At 48.3% G+C, this 21,061-nt stretch overlaps 1 protein-coding gene across 1 annotated transcript; it reads right to left on the bottom strand.

The window, feature by feature from the left end:
* Positions 1–215: 215 nt before the first annotated feature.
* On the bottom strand, positions 216–839 carry LOC124185014. The gene has a single exon (XM_046575300.1). The coding sequence runs from the start codon at positions 837–839 to the stop codon at positions 216–218; it is 624 nt and encodes a 207-aa protein (XP_046431256.1).
* Between the last annotated feature and the right edge of the window lie 20,222 nt (positions 840–21,061).

Below are 21,061 nucleotides of genomic sequence, written 5' to 3'. Positions count from 1 at the left end.
CTCGGCTATCTCGTCCGTCCACCAGTATTGTGGTGGTCTGTTACGTCCGTACCGTCGTTTTGGCATTGTGCTATCGCACAGCCGCGTCGTCAGTTTGGCCGTCTCGTCCACTAGTCTTTCCGCCCTTTGCCGGCCAGTCAGCTCTGGGGGGACGTCGGTAGTTGGGGCCGGCGCTGCCGCCAGCTACGCCGAGAACTTCAGTATGTCGAGTTTGTCTACGTTCCACCGCGGGGGGTGCCGGGTCCTCGTCCGTGTCGTTCTTGTCTCTCCTGCCACTTCGAAGGCGATGTACTGATGATCGCTGGCGTGTAGCCCGCGAGCACCCGCCACCGCCCTATTCGTGGCAGAGTTCTGTCCGTCGTCATCGTTACGTCCGGGATGGAGTCTCCAAATCCCGGCCGTCTGTACGTTGGTACGTCTCCTGTATTTGCCACCACTAGGTCCAGCCTTGAGGCCACCTCCAGCAGCAGCCGTCCGCGTCTGTTCGTTGCCGTCATGCCCCACTCGACCGCCCTCGCGTTGAGGTCCCCCGCGACCACGAGGTCCCCGGGCAGGTCCCTGAGTCCGTCCTCGAGAAGCGCAACCTTCGCCCGGAACTCCGCCGCAGCGCAGTTTGGGGTCAGGTAGACGCTGACGTAAGTGACAGCGCCCACCCTAGCCCAGACGTAGTCGTCCCCGACGCCACGAGCGGTTATACGGGCTAGGGCGGCGCCCCTCACCCAGATAGCTGCTGTCTTGGTCTCGTTCGTAATCCAATTCTGCGTTTGTCGCACCCTGTACGGCTCGCACAGGATCAGAATGTCGGCGTCGTGTTCGTCTGCTATCTGTGGTAGTAGCATGTCTGCTGTCCTACTACGGTTCAGGTTGCCCTGAACTATCCTGTCCGTCTTCCGGCCTGCTTCTTGCACTCCTCCAGCGCAACCCGGTACACCGCGCACCTCCCGGAGCCCGCGACATGCGCCGCATCGCCGTGTCCCGCCTCGGCGCACAGTGGACAGGCCGGTCTGTTTTTGCAGTCCGTGGCGTAATGTCCTGTCTCGCCACATTTCCTGCAGCACTTCGTCCGGTCTGTATTTTTACATTTTGTCTTTGTGTGCCCGTATCCCAGGCACTTGTGGCATTTCGTCACCGTCAATCGTGGTCGGACGCGGCAAGCTACCCATCCAATCCCGATCCGTCCCCGGCCGAGCAGCGCTCTGGCTTCCTGCGACTCTAGGTCGCATACGGCCATAAACTGCTCGGCCCGGTTCGGACCGAAGATATGGACCCCAAAGTCCGCGTCTCGTCCCGTCTCTCGTCGCAGTGCCTGTATCACGTCGTGTCTGGTCGTGACACAGTCAAGATCCATGATCTCCAGTTGAACCCTGGAGGTCCCGGTCCTGACGTTGCCTGCGTCGCCGACCGCGTCCTGCAGGACGCGTCGGAAGTCGTCTCGTCCGTTGGCGTCAGTCTTCATCTTCAGGAGACACAGACCATTCTTCGTCTTCCTGAGAGTCGTCACTTTAACGTGACTCTTCGCAGGGTCGACCGTGGTCCGTATCTTCCTGACAATGTCTGAGTACGTCGTGTCGTTCCCGGGTTTGACGAGCACCGCCGTCCCCCAGTGTTTGGGAGCCGCTCTGCGCCCCTCAGCCCCGGCCGTCGTGTCCGTTGTCGCGTTCGTCTCGTCCGTCCGCGTCTTTCGTTTCTTTTTTTCCTTGTTTTTCCTTGTGACTGTCTGCCAGTCAGCGACCGGTTCCACAACCGTTGCCCTCTTCTGAGAGGATTTCGAAGTGGTTCCAGTCGCCTCCCGTTTCCGTTTCGTCCGCGGAGTGTTTCGTGTCCGTTGGTCAGTCTCAACGTCCGTCTCCGTCGTCTCGTTGTCCGTCTTGTGGTCTTTCGTGGCTGCTTCAGCGCGCCTGTTAAGCGCAACGTCGGCAGCCTCGAGAATAGTCTTCATGCCCAGTTTGACGGACATACTCATGTTTTTTTGGATGGTCGCTGCCTCGGCCATCCTTGTCGCCGTACTGTGGATCAGTGACAATAAGTCCGTCAGGTCCATATCGTCCGTGATCCGTGTTTTCGTGCCGATCGTGGATACAGCGGAAGCGCAACTCGCTCCACTGCCCGTGCTCGACACGCTGTCCGTCCTGTCTCGTCGTTGGTGTCCCAGTATCGTCCTGTCCGCTGTTTCAGTTTTCGTGTCCGCTGTATTTGTTGCCGTCTTTGTCACCTGGTCCTTGCACAATTTGCGGCCCTCAGAATCCGTGCCGCTGCCATGGGCCACCGGGGCTTTCATCCGATCGGAACCCAGGGTGGATTTCCCCTGTGCTGGGGCTACCACCTAAGGTAATTCGTTGTTAACCTTGTGCATCTTCATAAAAAGTTCCTAAGTGCTACGGGTCTCTCAAGGGCGCGACTCCCCGTACCGCGCCGGAACATAGCACGGCCCCTGGGGTCGCCTCGGGGGCCTTCCGTCGGACTTGTGCCGACTTCCGTCCCCTCCGACTTACTAGAGAACCCCGGGGTCGTCACTTCCCGAGCGGACCGGGTTTTTACGCTCAATCCGCCTCCTGAGGCCGCCTTGGAGGCCATCCATTGGGCCTGTGCCAACTTCAGTCCCCCTTGACTTACTCGATGTACGCGGGGTCGTCACCTCCCGAACGAGGGGTTCAACCCCCCCGCCACATGCGGTAATTATTATTATTATTATTATTATTATTATTATTATTATTATTATTATTATTATTATTATTTTATTATTTTTTTTTTTTTGTTCCGAGGAGTTGCGGAATCCAAGTGACGGATTCACGCCAGTCATACGGGCTGGCGCGGATGTAGGACTCCAGGGTGGCCTACCCACTAAACCGCCACCTCCTGTGCAACGCTCCCAGCCAGGAACTATGGTGATATTACTTCTAGCTGGGAGCTCTGTCGGTGTGTGTCTTGTCAGTCTGTCCGTCCGTCCGTCCCGTGCAGGCAGTCCATCAGTTACGTTACGTCAGGCAGCCGTCCGCGTTCTTACGTCGTAGAATTGTCTCTGTGTAGGTGGTAACAAGTTGCCACCTTTCTGTGCTATGGAGCATCACCCCGACAATGTTGTCGGGAGTAATGCCTCCCACGACCGTTTCCAGTCTCTGTCGCAGTTCTGTCAAGCGGTCACATTCGGAGAACGTGTGTTCCGCGTCGTCTCGTTCGTGTCCGCAGTACGTACAGTTGGGCGTCCGTACTCGGTTTAGGTTGTGTAGGTATCGTCTGAAGTAGCCATGGCCCGTCAGAAGCTGGTCGACGTAAAAATTCACATCCCCAAACCCCCTCTGGATCCACGATCTCAGGTCCTTAATGAGTCGTCTCGTCCAGTTTCCCGTTGTTTCTTCCGTCCACCGTTTCTGCCACGTCTGTATCGTCGCGTCTCTTTCCGTCGTTGCCGCGTCCCGTCGGGTCAAGTCCGCGTCTCTTCCGAAGACCCTCTTGCGCTCGAACGCGAGAAGGTCTTTGGGAATCACGCCTGCCACCACCAGAACGGCCTGTGCTGAGACCGTCCGATAGGAACAAGCGATCCTCAACGCGCTTCGTCTCTGTACCGTCGTCATTGCGTGACAGTATTTCTCAGTCTTCAGGGAGTCTGCCCAGATCTCCGCACCGTAGAGGAGGATCGAGTTCACCGTCGACATCGGTAGTCTCCGTTTCCCTGGTCCAAGTCCGTTCGTGTTTACCATCAGGCGGCTTAGGGATGCTATCCTTTCAGCCGCCTTCTGAGCCGTCCGTCGTATGTGAGGCCAGAAGGTCATCTTCGTATCCAGGGTCACCCCCAGGTACTTGACTTCCCCTCTGGTCTCGATCTCGTCCGTTCCGACCGTCATGCGTAATATCGTCGGTATTCGTCTCCTGGTGAGAAGCACCAGTTCTGTCTTTTCCGTCGCGAGTTGCAGTCCGTGGTCAGTCATCCACTGTCCGACTCGTCTCATCGTCTGGTTCGGTGCGTATTGTGCCAGATCTGGAGTTCACTCGACTATCACTGCCGCCACGTCGTCAGCGTAAGCGACCAGGCGAACGCCAAGCGGGAGCTCCAGTCTGAGCAGGCCGTCGTACATCCCGTTCCAAAAGTCGGGTCCTAGTATAGAGCCTTGAGCGACCCCCGCGGTAATCTGTCGCGTCACTTGGCCTTCGGTCGTTTCGTACGTCATCATTATTCTTATTATTATTATTATTATTATTATTATTATTATTATTTTCGTAGTACATGCGCGCACAAAGGGGATAAAATGTGGAAATATTTGTACATCCAAAATCTTCTATTGTCATTCGGAAAATACATACAAATTATGTTACATGTCTGTTTTATTTATCCAACTATTGTGCGAATTATCAAAACCCGACCACTTCACATAGAACAGATTCCCCGCTTGCGTCACACTTTCTCCACAAGGTAGCCGTCGGGATATTTCACTTTGGTGAGCTCTTCCTCGTAGAAGCCCCCCTCGACGGGATGATCTTGATAATCAGTAAGTTTGTAGGTGGGTGGATTGGTATTTTTCACCTCACTCACGGTGAATATTTCTGTCGTCCAATTGGATGTATAGCCTTTTTCGAATACATTCTTGTACTTGCTGATTCGAACTCGATCGCCTACACTGAATTTCCGCGCTCGATCACTTCGTTTGATTTGCCGAGGCTTGTACACGCCACGATACAGCTGTTTTTCATTCTCCGTGCTGACATCCTGTAAGTTTTATTCGAATCGTGCGATGTTTGGTATTGTTGTAGGACTTCATTAAATCATCTAAAATATTAATCCACTTATGAAATCCTAGGAGAGTAAACCACGTTCACATTTTATTTTTTCAATGTTCGACTAAAAACGTTCGCATATCGACGCCTTCATGTTGCTGAGCGTCAAATACATGTTGATATTGTGCTGCATCATAAGGGCTTTCCATTTGATGTTGTGAAATTCTTCGCATTGATCAACGTATAGATGTGCAGGTATACGGCTCTGGGTTAGTACAGATATCATAGCAGCAGCCGCATCTTTTCCCCCATCACGGATGAGGATGAAACAAAAATGTGACAACGGTGTTAAAGTGGGTAAGCGTGTCAAGGATGCGAAAACTGCAACGATAAATAACATCACGTTCAATGATTATAAGAATCGTCTGAGGGGCTTACCAAGAGTTGATCAACCCCACAGTGCCTAATACGTAGTAAAAAAATGCGAGGTTAGCTCCAATGTACTGAAAAATTAATCTTGAGTTGACAAGACGGTAATATGCAACCGATACCTGGGCAAACAGGCACCAGAAGTTGGAGGGTGTGCTGCAACCCCGCAATGAACTAGCCGTAGGCTGGAACTGAGGGCATAGAACCGTTGTAAATATATGCGTTCGACACCCATGGCGATAGTTCATGAAGCAGAGACGTTTCGCCGGCAATACGATATTGAGCAGATCGAAGTTTTAAAATTCGAATACCGTGTAAATTCATGTATTCATCAATTATTCACTTATTTATTAATAATATATTGAACAATTATTCATATTTATTTGTTTACCACGAGAAAAATTTTCAGAAAATGGAAAAAAGTTTCCAGGAAACGAAAAAAAATTTTCAGAACATAAAAAAAAGTTTCCAGAAAACGAGAAAAAAATTTTCGAAAACTTTTTTCCCATTTGATTAACACGTAAAAAAAGTTTTTAGAAAATGAAAAAAAGTTTTCAGAAAATGGAAAAAAGTTTCCAGAAAATGAAGAAAAATTTCAGAAAATGAAAAAAAGTTCATCAAAAAATAAAATGAGCATTGATCGTACCGAAAAATTATAGATTATCATTATTATCATTATCATCATCAATATTATCATCATTTGAAGGCCTTTGATCACTGCAGGCGATGGTGGAGGTGTCCCCCGCCACCAGGGTCCGGCACTATCGACGTCGAGGCCGCCTGCAGCCCCTCTCTTCCGCAGTCTAGGAGGACCGCGATCCTCGCCCCTTCCAAGATCGTCGCAAGAGCTGTCATTGCTCGCGTAGTAATGACCCCTGGATTCAGAGTTTGCATGATTGAGCTACGTACACGACGTCCTGGCGTGCAGCTTCGGGGCGGCACAGCCAAAATATTAGTCCACTTGTGAAATGCGAACGTTTTTAGTCGGACATTGAAAGAATAAAATGTGGACATGGTTCACTCTCCTAGGATTTCACAAGTGAATTAATATTTTGGATGATTTAATGAAGTCCTACAACAATACCAAACATCGCAGGATTCGAATAAAACTTACAGGATGTCAGCACGGAGAATGAAAAACAGCTGTATCGTGGCGTGTACAAGCCTCGGCAAATCGAACGAAGTGATCGAGCGCGGAAATTCAGTGTAGGCGATAGAGTTTGAATCAGCAAGTACAAGAATGTATTCGAAAAAGGTTATACATCCAATTGGACGACAGAAATATTCACCGTGAGTGAGGTGAAAAATACCAATCCACCCACCTACAAACTTACCGATTATCAAGATCATCCCATCGAGGGGGGCTTCTAGGAGGAAGAGCTCACCAAAGTGAAATATCCCGACGGCTACCTTGTGGAGAAAGTGTCACGGAAGCGGGGAAATCTGTTCTATGTGAAGTGGTCGGGTTTTGATAATTCGCACAATAGTTGGATAAATAAAACAGACATGTAACATAATTTGTATGTATTTTTCGAATTACAATATAAGATTTTGACTATACAAATATTTCCACATTTTATCCCCTTTGTGCGCGCATGTACTACGAAAATAATAATAATAATAATGATAATAATAATAATAATAATAATAATAATAATAATGATAATAATAATTACCGCAGGTGGCGGGGGGGTTAAATCCCTCGTTCGGGACGTGACGACCCCGCGTACATCAAGTAAGTCAAGGGGGACTGAAGTTGGCACAGGCCCAATGGATGGCCCCCGAGGCGGCCTCAGGAGGCGGATTGGGCGTAAAAACCTGGTCCGCTCGGGAAATGACGACCCCGGGGTTTTCTAGTAAGTCGGAGGGGACGGAAGTCGGCACAAGTCCGACGGAAGGCCCCCGAGGCGACCTCAGGGGCCGTGCTATGTTCCGGCGCGGTACGGGGAGTCGCGCCCCCGAGAGACCCGTAGCACTTAGGAACTTTTATGGAGATGCACAAGGTAAACAATGATATACCTCAGGTGGTAGCCCCAGCACAGGGGAAATCCACCCTGAGTTCCGATCGGGTGAAAGCTTCGGTGGCTCATGGCAGCGGCATGGATTCTGAGGGCCGCAAATTGTGCAAAGACCAGGTGACAAAGACGGCAACAAAGACGGCGGACACGAAAACTGGAACAGCGGACAGGACGACACTGGGACTCCAACGACGAGACAGGACGGACAGCGTGTCGAGCACGGGCAGCGGAGCGAGTTGCGCTTCCGCTGTATCCACGATCGGCACAAAGACACGAATCACGGACGATATGGACCTGACGGACGTATTGCTACTGATTCACAGCACGGCGACAAGGATGGCCGAGGCAGCGGCCATCCAAAAAAAACATGAGTATGTCCGTTAAACTGGGCATCAAGACTATCCTCGAGGCTGCCGACGTTGCCCTTAACAGGCGCGCTAAAGTAGCCCCGGAGGACCACAAGACGGACAACGAGACGACGGAGACGGACGTTGAGACTGAACAACGGACACAAAACACTCCGCGGACGAGACGGAAACGGGAGGCGACTGGAACCACTCCGGAAACCTCTCAGAAGAGGGCAACGGTTGCGGAACCGGTTGCTGACTGGCAGACAGTGACAAGGGCGAGAAAGGAAAAGAAGAAACAGAAGACGCGGACGGACGGGACAAAGGCGACGACGGACACGACAGCTGGAGCTGAGGGGCGCAGAGCGGCTCCCAAACATTGGGGGACGGCGGTGCTTGTCAAACCCGGGAACGACACGACGTACTCCGACATCGTAAGGAAGATACGGACCACGGTCGACCCTGCGAAGAGTCATGTTAAAGTGACGACTCTCAGGAAGACGAAGAATGGTCTGTGTCTTCTGAAGATAAAGACAGACGCCAACGGACGAGACGACTTCCGACGCGTCCTGCAGGACGCGGTCGGCGACGCAGGCAACGTCAGGACCGGGACCTCCAGGGTTCAACTGAAGATCATGGATCTTGACTGTGTCACGACCAGACACGACGTGATACAGGCACTGCGACGAGAGACGGGACGAGACGCGGACTTTGGGGTCCACATCTTCGGCCCGAACCGGGCGGAGCAGTTCATGGCCGTATGCGACCTGGAGTCGCAGGAAGCCAGAGCGCTGCTCGGCCGGGGACCGATCGGGATTGGATGGGTAGCTTGCCGCGTCCGACCACGACTGACGGTGACGAAATGCCACAAGTGCCTATAATACGGGCACACTAAGGCAAAATGTAAAAATACAGACCGGACGAAGTGCTGCAGGAAATGTGGCGAGACAGGACATTACGCCACGGACTGTAAGAACAGACCGGCCTGCCCACTGTGCGCCGAGGCGGGACACGGCGATGCGGCGCATCTCGCGGGCTCCGGGAGGTGCGCGGTGTACCGGGTTGCGCTGAAGGAGTGCAAGAAGCAGGCCGGAAGACGGACAGGATAGTTCAGGGCAACCTGAACCGCAGTAGGACAGCAGACATGCTACTACCACAGATAGCAGACGAACAAGACGCCGACATTCTGATCCTGTGCGAGCCGTACAGGATGCGACAAACGCAGGATTGGATTACGAACGAGACCAAGACAGCAGCTATCTGGGTGAGGGGCGCTGCCCGAGCCCGGATAACCGCTCGTGGCGTCGGGGACGACTACGTCTGGGCTAGGGTGGGCGCTGTCACTTACGTCAGCGTCTACCTGACCCCAAACTGCACTGCGGCGGAATTCCGGGCGAAGGTTGCGCTCCTCCAGAACGGACTCAGGGACCTGCCCGGGGACCTCGTGGTCGCGGGGGACCTCAATGCGAGGGCGATCGAGTGGGGCATGACGGCAACGAATAGACGCGGACGGCTGCTGCTGGAGATGGCCGCAAGGCCGGACCTCGTGGTGGCAAATACAGGAGACGTACCAACGTACAGACGGCCGGGATTTGGAGACTCCATCCCGGACGCAACGATGACGACGGACAGAACTCTGCCACGGATAGGGCGGTGGCGGGTGCTCGAGGGCTACACGGCCAGCGATCATCAGTACATCGCCTTCGAAGTGGCAGGAGAGACAAGGACGACACGGACGAGGACCCGGCACCCCCCGCGGTGAAACGTGGACAAACTCGACATACTGAAGTTCTCGGCGGAGCTGGCGGCAGCGCCGGCCCCAACTACCGACGTCCCCCCAGAGCTGACTGGCCGGCAAAGGGCGGAAAGACTAGCGGACGAGACGGCCAAACTGACGACGTGGCTGTGCGACAGTACAATGCCAAAACGACGGTACGGACGTAACAGACCACCACAATACTGGTGGACGGACGAGATAGCCGAGCTGCGGAAGGGTTGCCTGGCAAAACGACGACGGGTTACGAGGGCTGAAGGGAGACCCGAAAGGGAAACCCTTCAGGCCGAGTACAAGACTGAACGGAAACGACTGACGTACGCCATCAGAGACAGCAAGACGCGATGCTGGACGAAGCTCTGCGAGGAGGTGGGCCGCGACCCCTGGGGTGCCGGTCACAAGATTGTGACCGGTAGGCTGGGGGCCCGGATCCCGCTGGAACTCAAAGATGCTGAAACCGCACAACGGATCGTCGACGGACTATTCCCGACGCACCCGACGCGTACGGACGCGACGAACGACGACGAGACGGCGGCGCCCCCCGTCTTTACCGCCGAGGAGCTCGTCGGAGCGACCAAAGCGATGAAGAGGGGTGAGGCCCCAGGACCGGACGGGGTACCGGCGGAGGTTCTTCGGCTGATGACGAGCCTAAGGCCGGAGATACTTCTCGACCTCTACAATACGTGCCTTACGACAGGGACATTCAGCGACCGGTGGAAGGTGGCGAGGTTGGTCCTTACCCCAAAGGGTAAGGGTGACCCCAGCACGCCGTCGGCCTACCGGCCGCTGAGCTTACTGGACACGACAGGGAAGCTGTACGAACAGCTTCTGCGACCACGACTTACGGACGCGATACGGGACGGCGGAGGCCTCTCTGACCAGCAGTTCGGCTTCCGGAGGGGTCGATCAACGATTGGAGCGATCCAAGAGGTGGTTGACTCCTTTCGGTCGACAGACAGACATTGCCACGCTGTGCGACCCGTCGCGCTGCTGGTGACACTTGACGTTAAGAACGCCTTCAACTCGGCCAGGTGGGTGGATATCCTAGGGTCGCTAAGAGGCGACTCCGGGGTCCCGCCTTACTTGCTCCGAGTTGTTGAAGACTACCTTCGGAACAGACGACTGACGTACGAAGCGACCGAAGGCCAAGTGACGCGACAGATAACCGCGGGGGTCGCTCAAGGTTCCATACTAGGACCCGACTTTTGGAACGGGATGTACGACGGCCTGCTCAGACTAGAGCTCCCACTCGGCGTTCGCCTGGTCGCTTACGCTGACGACGTGGCGGCAGTGTTAGTCGAGCGAACTCCAGATCTCGCACAATACGCACTGAACCAGACGATGAGACGAGTCGGACGGTGGATGACTGACCACGGACTCCAACTCGCGACGGAAAAGACAGAACTGGTGCTTCTCACCAGGAGACGAATACCGACGATATTACGCATGACGGTCGGGACGGACGAGATTGAGACCAGAGGGGAAGTCAAGTACCTGGGGGTGACCTGGATACGAAGATGACCTTCTGGCCTTACATACGACGGACGGCTCAGAAGGCGGCTGAAAGGATAGCATCCCTAAGCCACCTGATGGCAAACACGACCGGACCGATACCAGGGAAACGGAGACTACTGATGTCGACGGTGAACTCGATCCTCCTCTACGGTGCGGAGATCTGGGCAGACTCCCTGAAGACTGAGAAATACTGTCACGCAATGACGACGGTACAGAGACGAAGCGCGTTGAGGATCGCTTGTTCCTATCGGACGGTCTCAGCACAGGCCGTTCTGGTGGTGGCAGGCGTGATTCCCATAGACCTTCTCGCGTTTGAGCGCAAGAGGGTCTACGGAAGAGACGCGGACGTGACCCGACGGGACGCGGCAACGACGGAAAGAGACGCGACGATACAGACGTGGCAGGAACGGTGGACGGAAGAAACAACGGGAAACTGGACGAGACGACTTATTAAGGACCTGAGACCGTGGATCCAGAGGGGGTTTGGGGATGTGAATTTTTACGTCACCCAGCTTCTGACGGGCCACGGTTATTTTAGACGGTACTTATACAACTTGAACCGAGTACGGACGCCCAACTGTACGTGCTGCGGACACGAACGAGACGACGCGGAACACACGTTCTTTGAATGTGACCGCTGGACAGAACTGAGACATAGACTGGAAACGGTCGTGGGAGGCATCACACCCGACAACGTTGTCGGGGTGATGCTCCATAGTACAGAAAGGTGGCAACTTGTTGCCACCTACACAGAGACAATCCTACGACGTAAGAACGCGGACGGCTACCTGACGTAACGCAACTGACGGACTGCCGGCACGGGACGGACGGACGGACAGACTGACGAGACGCGCACCGACAGAGCTCCCAGCTAGAAGTAATATCACCATAGTTCCTGGCTTGGAGCGTTGCACAGGAGGTGGCGGTTTAGTGGGTAGGCCACCCTGGAGTCCCGCATCCGCGCTAGCCCGTATGACTGGCGCGAATCCATAACTTGTATTCCGCAACTCCTCGGAAAAAAAAAAAAAAAAAAAAAAAATGATCATAATAATAGTGATAATAATAATGATAATATGCAATTTTGCCATACGATTATTACACGTTTTATTTTTTGGAAAACTTTTTTCCATTTTCTGAAAACTTTTTTTCTTTTTCTGAAAACTTTTTTTCATTTTCCGAAAACTTTTTTTCATTTTCTGAAAACTTTTTTTACGTGTTAATCAAATGGGAAAAAAGTTTTCTGAACACTTTTTTTCGTTTTCTGAAAAGTTTTTTTCATTTTCTGAAAAGTTTTTTTCGTTTCCTGAAAATTTGTTTTCATTTTCTGAAAACTTTTCTCGTGGTAAACGAATAAATATGAATAATTGCTTGATATATTAATAATAAATAAATAAACAATTGTTGAGTATATGAATTCGCATTTTGAAACTTCAAATCCATTAAATATCGTATAGATCATGAAACGTTTCCGCCCGATGGTGGATCGTTCGAGGCGTCAAACATCAAATATTTACATCAATTCTATGTCTGAAGTTTATCCTATAGCTATTGGGGGGCTGGGACAAACCCCCAAGGTACGGTGTCGGTCTGTCCAGGTATCAATTGCCGCTTGTAATCCTGCCAACTCAGAGCCAATTTTTTTTGTACGATCGTGCTTACTTCGTGGTTTTTGCTGCGTATTAAACACTGTGGAAGAGTCAACTCTCGGTAAGCCGTCAGACAGCGCTTATAATCATCAAACGTGATGCTATTTATCGATGAATTTCTTACACCCTTGGCACGCTTACTCACTTTTACGCCACTGTCATATTTTTCCCCATCCTCGCCCATCGTAGTAAATGTGTACAGCTTTGCTCGCAGTCCCACAAACTCTGTCATAATTTTACCATTATTTTCATCCTTCATAAGTCCTAGTTGTTTTTTGTTTTCAATGGGATTACCATACACATTGTCGGGCGGATAGTCAGAGGTGTCAAACATTGTATCTACATCACGTTTGATGATATCGTAGATATTAGGCACATTGAATTAATAAATAAGGCTGTCTGTGTCGGTATACATCAATTTAGCCTGTCTATTCGAAAAGTTGGTTCTAATATAATTATAGTGGAAATCGTAGAAAAAGATTTTTGACAGATCTAGAATTGATGCGCCGACGTAAATAGGTTTGGTGAAGTGAACTTTGACACGATTCATTTCAATGATAACCTTATCACTGTCAAATACGGTGCAGCTGTGAAAGTTTGCTCGGGCAATAAGCATTCTCGCACCACCTTTTCCCTCCCATTTTGTAACCAATTTAACATCTTTATGATTTCGCACATTCTCCATAGTCTTGCCGAACACAGCGTTATTCATAAGGTTGTGAAAGTTTTTCTCGAATTCATTCCTAGATTGCTTACGCATGTCTGTATTGAGCGTAATGTGAGGCTCGAGCCATGGAGATTGCGCAAACTTCAAAATTCTATGCACTTTCGTTAATTTCAATCCTGAACTCAAACACTGTTTCAAATTTCTATAGTGCAATATATACTTTGTTTTGGGGTGAAGGGTGGTCGCGAGTTTGGCATTTTTACTACCTGGAGGAGTAAAATGTTCGGGACAAAGAGGTACGTGTTTGTGATCCTCGTGGAGTTCTACAGGGTAGTCCAAATCTACCTCCAGAAAGTAACCGATCGGCGAATCGTCCGGATGGTTCGTTATATCGATGTGCTGATATTCCCACTCGAACGAACCGATTGGTAAATGCACGCTCATAGCTGCACCGTACAGGTTATTCACGTCAAAATACATGAGATACGATTCCGCTTTGTTTGGATCAAAATCTGTTCCCATGAATCTATTATTGGCCCGAGCGTGTCGATTAGAATATTGCGCTACGCTGCCTCGAATGGCTCTTTCAATAAATATTACCATTTCAGGGTTGTCTAAAAGTTGCAAATTTACATTAGTATGCTTGAGCATCGCGTCAAAAGCAAGCCCCGGTGCAGTGTAGTAGTGCAACGGATCTAAATTGTATGTTTTGAAGCAGCTAGCGCGGAAATTTTCGAAAATATCGGCAAGCAAAAGAACATCGGTCTTTAAATATAAATCTGAATAGCCTCCCAATGACTCTAAATGGAATTCCCTCCAAACAGTTTTCGCGTGCTCGTAATCGGTGTCTGAAATATTTGCATCGCAGAGGTGCGAGTAGAAATGCTTCTCTGCAGGTAATCGCGGTTCATCGAGTTTCCCCCAACAATCGACGTATTCATAGGGAAAAACGCCTTTGCGGGTCATTAAACTGAACTGAGTCGGGTTATTATAAAATTTGCGTGTTATGCGTTTATCGGTATCGGTCAAATATTTGGAAAGTATATCGATGCTGCTAGCCATAAATCGGAACGAATCGATGAATCTCAAGTGCATCATTGTTCCATCGACGCGTTTCGTGAAGGATATATATTTTTCCTTATTTATGGGTAGCAGTGTAATTTTACCGGGAATAGTTGACGCGAGGGATTTTATTAAAAAATGAGAATCGTAACCGGACAAATTGTGGAAAACTATTGGAATTGTGTGCGACTCTCTGAAATTCAAATTACACCGATTATGAGCAGGACCACGATATTTACCCGTGAAGTGACAGTGATCGTAACACTTTTTCTCCTCAGGCGAAAACGGTTTTTCACAAATATAACAATTCTTTGCGCGCATGTGACGATCGCGTTGCACTTGGGTAAGAGACTTCATCGGAATTATGTTTTTGATGCGTGACTCTACTTGAATTGATAAATCTTTAAGCTGTTTCATAAACCAATCTATGCAATCGACACCGCGTTTACCGTGGAACTCAGATAAAGTCTCATCGTACGCGCAATGTACATAGTACGCTACACTGTGCGGGATATGCTTTTGAATTTCACAAGTCTTACGAGTTTAAAATTCATCTACAGGTTCAGGGATTAATATACATTCGAGATCGGCGTATACGACAAACGGAACGGTGCCTTTGTTTTGAATATTGGAAAATACTAAATCTTTACACTTGGGAAATTCCATGCGTACCTTATTTAGCGTAATACAATCTTGCCGATGATTGTCGTAGGCGTGTTTCACGCTAAAGTGGCACAAACATCTGTCACATAAAAACATTTTGTGTTCATGAACGGACAATTGTTTGCTCGCCAATCGGGAAAGATCTTTAATCCAAGCAAAATGGAATCTCGGTGGAAACTCGCCAGTCATATCGTCTTCTGGATTACTCTTAACCATTAGAAGATGGATCGTGTCAGTGTTTACGCTATGCAAATTTTCACTCAAATAAATTGGCACGATGACGCTTTTATTTGATTTTGCATGATGCGAAAAAGTTTGAGATTCTATTCCATATACATAGATGCGCAAATTATTCAATCTCTCAAGCTTTTTCACATCATGTAGAGTAGCAGGGAATTTGATACCTGTACAGTCCAACTCGGAAATATATCGATGATAACGGCTAGTCCTTTCAGTGTGGGTGTTGACCGGGTGGAGGGCTGCTATGACGGACCAGAGAAGACATCTTTCGTCCTCGTTCCTCACGTTCACCACCGCTCTCTTCCGTTGAATGTCTTGGGGCAGCTCGACGAATGTTGAAGCCCCCGCGGCGAGAGGCTGATAGCGATTGATATTTACAGTGAGGTTAAGGATCTCAATCATACTCCAGCCGGAATCGCGTTGCTCGAAATCTTCCACCTTTGACTGCAGATCACCCCGTGCACGTATGAACCAACCATTTATATCGCTCGATGGGAGGAGAATCGCCACGTTGGAGGTGTTGAAACTCTTAACTTTGGTGGAGATCTCTTCGTGCTTGGCATTTTCGAATTTGCACGATAATATGAGGTTAACCTTCACATTTCCCTCCTCGCGCAGTATCAGCTCCAACTTCTCGGTGATGACGCGTTGCACATCGTCCAGAAAGGCGTGCAAATTTTTATGACGGAGATTTGTGATAACCCCCGTTCTGATTCGGCTGGCAAAAGCGCTATCCACGTCGTCCCATTGTACACCCGCAGGAGTACCGATACTTCCACCCGTCACCACTGTGCGCTGCTGCAACTGCTTGATCTTCGTCACCCAAGATTGCAGGAGTGCGATCGAATGTTGGATCCGTATTTTCGCACCAACGGTTGTTCCTCGTTGCATGGAAATATCGCGCAGAACTTGGATATTCGCAATTCCAATATCAGTCCAATGATTGATGACGGCGTCATTCTCTTCTCCGGGTGGTTGCTCTCTCAGCAAATTGTACGTCCTCTCCATCTGCTCCGCAAGTCCCATATACGCTTCGACTGCCATGACTTTGACGTTGATATAAGCTGAACTTTGTATAACTTTTTTGACTTGCACGTATCGTGTAAGACTGACTAGTCTGCATCGGATGCGTTGAGCTTATATGTATATAGGCCGATAGATCGCAAGAATTTGGGAACGATGCGCACTGCGTTCTGCGCATATCGGAGGGTAGAATGACGTCAGAGATGCGGTGCGCACTGCGTTCTGCGCATCTCGGAGGGAAAAATGACGTCAGAGACGACTGGGCCCACCCTTTACCCATCCCACCATCCCTAAATTTTTGGGTTTTATGAGTCGTTAAGCAGCGTGAGCCATGTGGTGGGAAAAATCGGTCAACGAAAAGCGAGTGGCGAACAGTGTTTGGTGTCGGAAAAATCTTATCTTGCCCGCTCTTCATCACCCTCCCGACTCTGCAGAGAAGATGAAATTCATGTAAAAAATGACGTCAGAGACGACGGGGTCCGCAGTCCCCCTCCCACCATCCCTAAATTTTTGGGTTTTATGAATCGTTAAGCAGCGTGAGCCATGTGGTGGGAAAAATCGGTCAACGAAAAGCTAGTGGCGAACAGTGTTTGGTGTCAGAAAAATCTTATCTTGCCCGCTCTTCACCGTATGGTATGTGCACATGCAGTTTTGGGGTCTTACGACTCTTGATAGCGAGCAAGTCCGAGCCTGCACATCCCCTGCCATTCTCTATGATATGTATGTTCGGTTTCAAATGAGCTACTATAACAAAGTAGCCGAGCCTTTGCTATCGAGGCGTGAATTTATAAACCAAGCTCCCGTTATCGTCATCGATTGCTCCAAGCAGAACGAAACATTGAAAACTGGGGACCTGTGGACATTCGATTGGAATTTGACTCTAGCACTACGTTCCCACCACACACTTCTGCCTACTGCATGATCTTGCATGATCGCATTGTTGAATATAATCCGATCAGTGGTACTGTTAAAAATTGGTATAAGTTAATTTTTGAATAACAATATGTTTAATTAATATGGATATTGAAAATAATATGTATAATTTTACTCGTTAAAATTTAGAATAAGATAATTGAGAATACAATAAGAAAACTAAATGTAATTGATGTTGAATAAAAAAATTGTTAAAAGCATTGAAAACGTCATTTTAAACCTACCTACAGGGGTCATTTCCTGGAATTTTTTCAATAGATCTGGCGGGTATTTACCCTATCTGATTTATGTGCGGCTTTCCGGCGCCAAACAAGTCTCGACAGGAATTATTTTTTGTGTGTAAGTGTGTGTGTGTGTGTGTCAAATCCTATGAAAATAGCCGCCAAAAATGACCGGGGGGGGGGGGGGGGGGGCTGGGAGAGCGTGCACCGTGAGTCGGGGGGGGCTAGGGGGGAGCGCCGCCATCTTTGGATTAGAACCGGCATATATACACTACTCCGGTGAACAGGGAGATAAAAATCCTCCCCACGGCCGAGGGCATCGTTCCTCAAGGAGGAACCAGCCACCCGCTTTATCGGATGCCGCAAGGATGGCGTGAAGGGCAGACCGTAGCCTGCCATCTTCCGACTTACCGGTCTGGTGCCGAACCGACCCCAAACCACTACGTTCAGATCGATAAAGCCATCGTTCCGAGGATCGACGCAGCCTTCCTGTTGGCAAGGACTGATTGTGTGGGTCGTGGTCCACGGTTTGGCCAACCGTCTGACTGCACGACCTCAGGTACAGGCAGCTAGCTACTGTCTGTACAAAAGCCGGTGGAGGTGAACAATGAGGCGTCACTCTCCACTCGATAACTTTGGCCGAGAGGCACCCTGTGTATGCCTCTGTCAAAGAAGTCCCCGATGATAGGCAGCCTGGACCGTAAACCGAAGCAGCTACAAAATCGTACGAGTATTGGTGTCAACGACGAAATCGCGAGCAGCACATTACGCCACATCTAGCGGTAATTTTGGAAAACGTATGACCACGCCGTAACCAATATTCGCCACAGGGGGATGGCCTATTTGCGGTGGGGGTCAACTGACCAATCAAGGAAGAAGAATCACCTCACGACAACCGCGAGATCGGCGAGCCGAACTACGACCTCCTTCTATTCTAAGCTTGACCTGCTGAGCGACAGCTTTGTTTTCCGCATCCTCCCGATTATTCTCTCGATTTAAGCTACCGATCCTTCTTCCTCTCATTCTACCGTTATTGTTCTCTCTTATTCTACCGTTTTTCCATACCCTCTATCGTTGCACTATCGTTAACTTCTTCCTGTAAATTCGAGTCCTTTCCTTCCTTTCTACTTTCGTTTTATTATTCTAAGTTTGATTTAAATTAGAGTCAGTTTGTGTGCCTGAAGTCACCAGCCAAGGTAAGGCTTCTGCCTCTGTATTGTATCGTTACGAAGTTGCTCATAATTTTTATTCTTCCTTATGGTATTTATCGACTTTGTGTGAATCATGGTCCACGGCTTAAAGTTGCAGTAAGCCGCCGTGTGGCTGCATGATTTCGGTCATTAATATAATATTTATCGTTTCTTGGTTGCATCGTGTGATGCCAGTTTTGTGTGAATCATGGTCCACGGCCTAGAGTTGCAGTAAGCCGCCGTGTGACTGCATGATTTCAGTAATTTATTATTTTCGTATCTGAGCGACCTCGTAACTGCCGAATAATTATTTCTTCTGTATTTATGATTTTTCTGATTATTTGTGAATTACTATTAGCCTGCTTCTGTACTTTCTATCGTATTTTGAGCCCTATTGGCTTCAAATTTCATTCCATACTCTTTTTGTAATAGTAGTGTGCTTCATATTTTATTTCTGTTATTGCTTATTATATTTTTATTTATTTTTGTGCCTATTGTATCGTATATCGAGTTCCTTGGGGTACAACCGAGCGTAGAATGAGCCCCTAGATATTACCGCACTTTTTCCTTATTGCTGTTGGCAATTTTATACTATTTTTACCTGTTATTTATTTCTCTGTATTTTGTTAACTTACGTTCTGCGAATTATTCTTTTGTATTGCGGTGTATTTAGTGTATTTCTTTATTTTGTAAACTTTCCGAAATTCTCACTTTCTCATAATTTTGTATTTTGAATTCTCTCAGAAGTTATGTTTAGGAATTCCTTATTCAATTCCTCAAGTCCGTCATAATTATAAATTATCGAATTTACCGTTTATGAATAATTCTACCGAAAGCTATCTAGTCGATCGTTTGCCGACTTTGTAAATTGTTAATGAATGTCAATCTCTCGTACTGATTATAATTTATGGTAAATTCGTCGTATTATCTACCGGACTATCGTTACGTTGTTTTCCACCGATCGCAGTAAAGTTCTCTCGTTTCTAATTGACAGAATAATAATTTTCGTAGCGTCATTTGCAACTTGGGTAAATCACGTCGCCCAGTGACGTGTAGTTTTAAGTGAATTCTTGCATTATATCGCATCTCCCGACGTACGTTCATTTTTCTCTGTTAAGGGAGCTTTCCAGTGTGAAGTTTTCAAAAAATCGATTTTTTTTTTTTGCTTTATCGAATAGTATACACTCTTCCGAATATTCCCTGAAATTTTCATGCCGAAATTAAGATTTTTTCGGTTACTGTACAGCATTTCTTGGAAGAAGGCAACGGAGCGCTACAGCTAACGCGTCGGCCGTTTGCCCGTGCGATCGTTATTTCTATTGTCTCGTTCCTACCTGCACCTACATGAACTTGGCTCGCCAATTGTCGAAAATGTGAATTCGGACTATTGCATAATTTGGCGTTGATTAGCCGTAAATTAGTCGCGCAACTTATTTTTTTGTCGCACTCAGTTTTCAAAAAAAAAGCGGATGGAGTGCTAAATTCTTGAAAATCAATCAATCACTGTGTGTGACAACTAGACCCAAAGTACGTATTCTGCGGCAAGCAGATAGTAGAAATCGCTACGCAGTGTGCTGTGTGCACCTTCAATGAAGGTTACGACCCAATTTTAAAAATTTTTAAGACGATGGGATGCACGATAGGGCCGAGCGCCGCAGATTTCGCCGCTAAGTACAAGAATGCGCGCATCACCCAAGCAAACCGCCGGGCGTCCCTGGATAGCAAAGAGGCGAGGACAGCTCGTCGGACTGAACAATCCATTGAGCACGATCTTTTCGAAGAAGCAGAAGGGATATTGCATGGACCGGGCATCGCTGATTGACCGTAAGTAAATGATTTACCTAAAATTTCCTCACTTGAAACTTTGAACGCGTTTTTCTCGAAACAGCATTTTTCAAAACGGTGTCCAACTTGGAGAGCAGAGTTTTAAAGCTATCGAGTTGAATTTTTTACACAATATTCTGAACGTCATTGTTTATCGTGCTATGGAAGCTTTTTTTTTTTTTTTTTTGACATCTTCCTATTTTTTTGTAAAAAAAACTGCCAAAAAAAATGCTAAAATCGATACTTTTTTTTCAAACCGGCGCCATTTTTGCAAAAAAAAAAAAGAAAGAAAAAGCCTCCATAGCACGAAAGCCAATTATATACCGATCAATAATCTTTTTGTGTTTTTTGTTTCAGATCAAAATTGTGACCCCCAACGTGGACACCACATCCGAGTGCATTTTCTGCCACAATTGTTTCATCATTTTTATAGATATTAATTAATAAATAAATCGATCTTTGAAAAACTGTTTTGTATTCTTCAATACCCAATCAATATACAAACAAAAAACAGGACCGATTAGACTATTTTTTCTTTAAAAAAAAAAATCGTGAAAAACAGCGATTTTTGGGGCTGTCACACTGGAAAGCTCCCTTAACTACCGTCTCTCGTTTTAAAGCTACCGTTTTCTGCTATTCGACCGAAATTATTGTGAACAACGATTGTTTATTTTATTTACTACCGCTGTCGATACCACTTTATTTGCCTGTCTCAACCATGTAAACTTCCCGACAATATACGATCGATTGACTTGTTTATTTTCTTTTTGACTTGAGTTTATTCTTTATTTTGTTATTT

This window comes from Neodiprion fabricii, chromosome 6 (genome assembly GCF_021155785.1).
Source record: "Neodiprion fabricii isolate iyNeoFabr1 chromosome 6, iyNeoFabr1.1, whole genome shotgun sequence".
NCBI classification, from domain to species: Eukaryota; Metazoa; Arthropoda; class Insecta; order Hymenoptera; family Diprionidae; genus Neodiprion; species Neodiprion fabricii.
The sequence above is the reverse complement of the archived record's forward strand: the minus strand, read 5'-3'. Positions and strand labels throughout refer to the sequence as shown.

What these genes read in the sequence shown, in the direction of transcription:
- LOC124185014 (XM_046575300.1), bottom strand. Translation starts at nt 839, where the DNA reads ATGCTACTACCACAGATAGCAGACGAACACGACGCCGACATTCTGATC.